The sequence below is a fragment of the Rhagoletis pomonella genome, unplaced genomic scaffold, assembly GCF_013731165.1.
Source record: "Rhagoletis pomonella isolate Grant_MI unplaced genomic scaffold, Rhpom_1.0 Rhpom_scaffold_00007, whole genome shotgun sequence".
Lineage (NCBI taxonomy): Eukaryota > Metazoa > Arthropoda > Insecta > Diptera > Tephritidae > Rhagoletis > Rhagoletis pomonella.
In genome coordinates this window covers 22,975,903-22,981,851 of record NW_023458561.1, presented here as the reverse complement: position 1 = coordinate 22,981,851, position 5,949 = coordinate 22,975,903, and the positions used below count along the sequence as shown (strand labels likewise).

At 36.4% G+C, this 5,949-nt stretch overlaps 1 protein-coding gene across 2 annotated transcripts in view; it reads right to left on the bottom strand.

Annotated features, from left to right (window-relative positions):
* LOC118742462 (glutaminase kidney isoform, mitochondrial-like) overlaps nucleotides 1–5,601 on the bottom strand; it is a 17,463-nt gene extending 11,862 nt beyond the window's left edge. Inside the window, exon 1 of one of the 2 annotated variants that reach the window (XM_036474550.1) lies at nucleotides 4,865–5,601. In XM_036474550.1, coding sequence (XP_036330443.1) covers nucleotides 4,865–5,238 — 374 coding nt within the window. In that variant the 5' untranslated portion in view covers nucleotides 5,239–5,601. Of the gene's footprint in view, nucleotides 1–2,919; nucleotides 2,985–4,864 lie in introns of those variants that run through there. The other variant, XM_036474549.1, reaches the window with a different exon arrangement.
* Nucleotides 5,602–5,949: the final 348 nt, after the last annotated feature.

Genomic DNA, 5,949 nt, shown 5'->3' with positions numbered 1-5,949 from the left:
TTTACATGTATAGAACACATACGGCGGCCGCTTTAGCCGAGTGGTTAGTTGTGAGTATTACCTCGCCGTTGGACCAGGGTTTGATCCCCGGCTAAAGCAACATCCCAAAAAAACAGACATTTTATATAACAAGTTCATTTCTTATAAAGTCCTTTTGCCATTCGGAGGCGGTGTAACAACAACAAGACCCATACTAATTGGAACAGGAGCATTTCACCGAGCTTCTTAGAAAAAAGTGTAAGCGCCAAAAGACGGCACGAATACCTCAACTCTTACATATATATTAGCACTGCCACGAAGAGGTCTATGATTCCCTCAACCACTTCACCGTATATCATCCAACCCCAGAACTCCAAGAAATTTGATGAGGTCCAGTAGTCAGCGATTGTATAATTTCAACACTTGGACAAAGTTCACCTCGATACCTCACTCGTCTCCTTGCCTCCGCCTCGCACTCGCGAAGCAATTGAAATGGAGTCCCTTCGAATGAATCACAATAGCGACATAGGTCGTTCGACCATATCCCCAGCTTATGCAGGTGACTTCTCAGTCCACACTGACCTGTCGGCATACCTATTAATATCTTTAGCCTTTCTTTGGGAAAGTTTATAATCGCCCTTGTAAGATTGTAGCCTCCCAAAAAGCATTTAGCCCGGCGTAAACCTGTAGTGTTACGCCAGTGCTATTCTCTAAGTATGTTCCGGCACTATGGAAGACGAGGCGGCCGCCATTCTTGTTAGGCGGTGCGTTTCCTCGTTACCCACAACTCCTATGTTTCCTGGTACCCAAATTAGTTGGATGGTGCTGTGCTCCGCCAGGGCGATAAGCCTGTCCATGCATTCAAGCACCACGGAAGATTTGACCTGAAATAATGACAGGGCCTTCAGTGCCGCCTGGCTGTCACTCAATATTCGATTTTTCTCACTACGATAATTCCTACGTGGGTTAATCTCTACGCACAGACTAATCGCATAGACCTCAACCTAAATATGCTCGAATATACTCCTACGGGAAAAGAGAGCCCCATCCTTGGTCCATAGATGCTTGTACCAATGCCTTGAGGAGCCTTCTGTATACTATTGCTGAGAGCTAGCCTTAATGCAAAACTCTACCTTGAATTTCCTCTCAAAGACTACTTATTTGGGCTTTTTATCGTGTAATCTCCCTATACGTGACTATTGGTCTAACTATCATGGTTTACATCCATCTCAGGATTTTAGGACTACATCCCTGCTTGCCTACGTGACCTTGGAAGTGATCGCTTCAACATGTGTCTTCCACAGAAGTTTTGAATACCGGATGAAACCTAGGTACTCAACTTCAGCGGTGACTTGACTTGAAAGTAGTATTTCTCATATCTGTAACTGTTAATTTCATAGAAAATGAGAGGTTAAGGTTGATCTTCAGACCCATTCCCAAAAATGAAACCTCTAGCTAAGTTTAGTCCTCCTTGAACTATGTCACAGAGAGTACTCAAGAACTTTCCTACAGCAACAAACACACCTGCATAACCCTGACAGCAAATGTCAGTTTCAAGTGAAAGCCTGAAGGAGTTCCTCCACAAGAGGGGTGATAATACTCCTCCCTGCGGGCATCCACTTGTTGTTTGAAGCTATGCCACGCTGTCCTCGATGTCGGTTTCATCTCTTATATAGTCGGGCCCTAATGCTTTAGGCACCAATATGGGCCTGAAAAATTCTATGACAACCAACTTGAGATCTTTCTTTGGGTCTTAATAGTATGTTGGTAAGAATGGAGAAATCGGCCTGTGATGACTATGAATTTATATGAATAGTTTTAATTATATATTTGTATGTAAAATTTATCAAATTTCACTTTTTCACACCTTGGTAGAAGCCCAATAAGGGGGTGTCCTATAAAAAATTTACATTTTCATACTTTTAACGATCACCATAGTATATATACATATGTACTTTAATTTACTGAAATTTGGCAGGAAGGCTCTTACTAGAGTATAATCAAAATTTAAGAGCAAATAATAAGACGGGAAACTTATAACATAAGCAAAATAACAGACAGACATTACGGGTCTTCACCCCGAGCTCGTCGCTTCGTTAGTTGGCAGTATATCTTTTTTTGTAAATCCAACGAAACCAACTAAAGCGCCTAAGCGCCATGTGATAAAGCGTCACGATGGAAAGCTTCTCAATTTGATCGGTAGTAGGCAAAAGAACAAATAGTTGTTTGACATTCGAATTTAGTTGAAAATGATGGCGCGAAGTACATACAATAAAATGGTTATGTTTAAGATATTAATAGGAAAAGGAAATTTCTCTAAATCATGCGCTGCGAAAGATCATTACCAAACTAACGGAAATAAGTCATAAAGATCGTTTACAGTAAAAAAAAAATTTGTAGAACGGCCAACCAACGAACCGCCAAACTTGGTGTGAAGGCCCCAATTGATGCTAATTTGTCTTTTTAAATGTAGCTAGAACCACAGTGTACACGTAGAACCGAACACATAATATGTATGTACAGCAACTTAAAAAAAAAATAGTCAATCAAAAGTTATAAAACAAATACCAAACTTTCAAAAACTACATAAAATGCCGCTCACTGGAGCAATAGAGGTATTCTCGAAGTCTTGCATGGATTGTACGTATTTCATGTTAAAACCCGGTTTTCCAGTGGGACAACTTTGCAAGCCGTGCAATCCGTGCACCATGCAAGGGGCTTGCAAGACTTCGATAACATCTCATGATATAACTAATGCAACAACAACGATAATAGATCAAAATTTCAATGTAACGCCATTGAGTAACTGGTTTAAACGTTTTTTGGCAATGCATCAGATATGTATGTATGTATGGTATGAATATAAGTAGTGAATAAAAACGAATGTACTAAGAAGAAAATTTTGGAAGCAATTTTTTTTCAAATTTGAATTTTACTCACGGTCGCATCGATAAGAAACGCTTCTGTAGACTACACCAAAGCGAATTCATAGTGATTGGAAAAGACAAAAAAAAAAACAAAGTACATACAAATATGTTTCAGTATTATAAACATTTGATGGCAGACAATATAAACAAATTAAAGCAATTAATTTGAATGCTATTGGTTTCCCTGTTTGTCTCTATGTACTACACATACATATGTATGTGTTTGTATGAGTATTAGCTGATTGATAATGATTTTTTTTTTTTTATAGTGAAGAGTATGTAAAAATATATATGTATGAATTGCTTGACAACAATTTAATTAGCAACAATTTATGTATGTAAAATAAAGAAAATACACATATTTTAAGATTCAAAAAAAAAAACGTTTAAAATCTCTGAATAACATCTAACTGATTTATAGCAAAATGTGCTGATTTTGAAACACTCTTATAAATTAAATACAGATGTGGGCAGTATATGTATGTATGTATATGCATTTACGGCGCGTGCCAAAAGATGAGACTGGGCCCTGCGAAATTGTCAGCCGACGCGTTTACATAGACAACAACACTGTGCGACAAAATGTATGGGAAAAGTTTAAATACTACTACATATTTGAAGCAAAAATACAATATACATTCCTACTACGTACATCCGTACACTCGTTGCCACGCAAACCTTACCACCACTTTTTTTTAATTTAGTAGAATTTTGTAAATGAATACATTTTTTTTTTTAATATGGTTCAAACCGCAACAAAAACTATTAAAGTAAAAGCTTCATAATGTGTACAATATTTAGAAAAACTGATCAAATTTTCTTCAAAATTTCAAACTCTTTAATAAAAATTTTTGCGAAAATTTCGGATATGCAGTTTATTAGCTTTAAGCTACATTTAGTATAATAACATGTTTGAAGTGGCTAAAAATTTTCGGTGATTTTTGAATAGTTTTCTTCCGACGATCTTGTGTAGTTTTTACCATCTAACGAATGTTTTTATTATGTGAAAACAATGCGGAACACTGTACGGAAGAAAAATGCCAACAAGTACTTTTTAAGCAAAAAACAAAACCGACTTCAATTCCCGTATAAAAATTTAAGATTTTTGTTAATTTCTTCATGATCCAATGATAGAGAGGTAACACCTTTCCTTTAAAAAAGAATTATAGAAATCGGTTAACCTGGTCCAGAGTTATGCGGTAACATACATTTAACAAAAAAAAATACATATATATTCCGACGAACTGATAAACTTCTCCTTTTCTTTAAATCGGTTAAAAATTAAAAAAATATAGATATTGGGGTAATTCACACCTGTCTGGTAATCACATTATCTGGTTATGTGGTTATTTTTTTATTCAGTTAACAAGAATAAAATACACTACATACAAATAATTTTTAAGCAGATAACCTGCTAACTAGGCAGGTGTGAGCACGCGCATTGTCTTTTCGAGAAAAGGCTTTGTCTCCTACATCGTGTTATTCGAATCGGAAATTTTATAAAATTCTTATACAGAAGTTCTACTAGGCATTAAATGAGAGAAATGTCGTCTCATTTCAGCAGTTGAATTTGTTTCCACAGGAGCTTTTTTAAATTGCAAACATGTTTTTTCATTTAAATTTAAAATGTTTTCGTTTAGTCAAGCTACTATTTTCAACGAGTACACATTCGCTATGCTCCATTTTTCGTGCCGCACAGTGTAAATAAAAAACTCATATTTTAATTTCTTATTTCGAGGTTCAGTGAAGAGTACGCAGAGGTTAAGGGGCTATCAGCAGGCGACAAATATTAAAAATTAATACGCTTTCAAAAGTAAACAACACCCGCTGTCCACTGGATCTACACACAGCACTACACACCTCACTAGCATGCGCACCCAGTTGACAACATGCGCATTTGTTTTTTTGCTTGTTTTTGCTTTTTATTGCTTGCTTGCCACCACACACAAACACATTACCTTATAATTGCCGATATGGTGCGCACAATGGTGCCGCGCCTGTGATTGAGCGAAATGCCTTCAATAATTTCCTCAATAATTTGTGTAGTCTCTTCCAACTCTTTAGCTTTTTCAGCTTGCATTTCTGACTGATTTCTAGCTTCAGCCTCTGCATGCGTTTCGAAGTGTACATGAGCAGATGAGCCCACTGCACCAGCTTCAGTTTCCTTAACTAAAATATCACTCACGTCCTCATTGACACTAACACTTTTCACATTCTTCTCCTGGCTGTGCTCCAATGTTTCGTAATCCTCCTCCGCTGAGGACATTTCTAATTCGTCTTCAACAACACCACTTATTAAACTACCGGTTTTTGTTACACCAAAGTGCACCATAGCGTATGAGTAATATTCGATTGCAAAAGTTGGAATTTAACTACTACGTTCAAATTTATTTCTCTCTGATACACTCCTTTTAACTTATTACATTCAATTAATCCTGTTATCTTTCTAAGCTGTAACTTGTGCACGGTCCACTTGAGCGCTAGCTAATGAATTGCAAGTCAACGTCGCAAGTTAATTTATATAGCTAAGGTTTTAAGCAACACCTGTCTGTTTACCTCCTACGAACCTTTATACGTACATATCTTATCAACTCACCGAAAAGTTGTGCGGCACCCATGTGTTAGTTAAATATGGTTGAGATTGCTCTATAACCAGTTTGCACTCACAATATTAAATCAGTTTACTCAATCCCACACGAGTTTGCTACTCTCATTAGTAGCCCTTTTTGCATTCATAAACATATTAAATAAATTAACATTTCTCTTTATTTATTGTTATTAGTAGCTTAATATGCATACATACATATGCATAAATATTAGTAGAAAAGGGTGTTAATTAATAACTCATGCATGGAGTTATTAATACAATAGCAATATTTAGACTATTCTTTTTGGCAGTGAAAATCTGCATAATATTTGCTTGAGCATTTAATACATATTTCATATATTCAGTCCATAAACAAACCTATGCCATTTTTTTATAGATAGGTACATATGTTTGAGTTGAAGAAACTGGCAGCTATTAACGTGGCAACAATCCTTA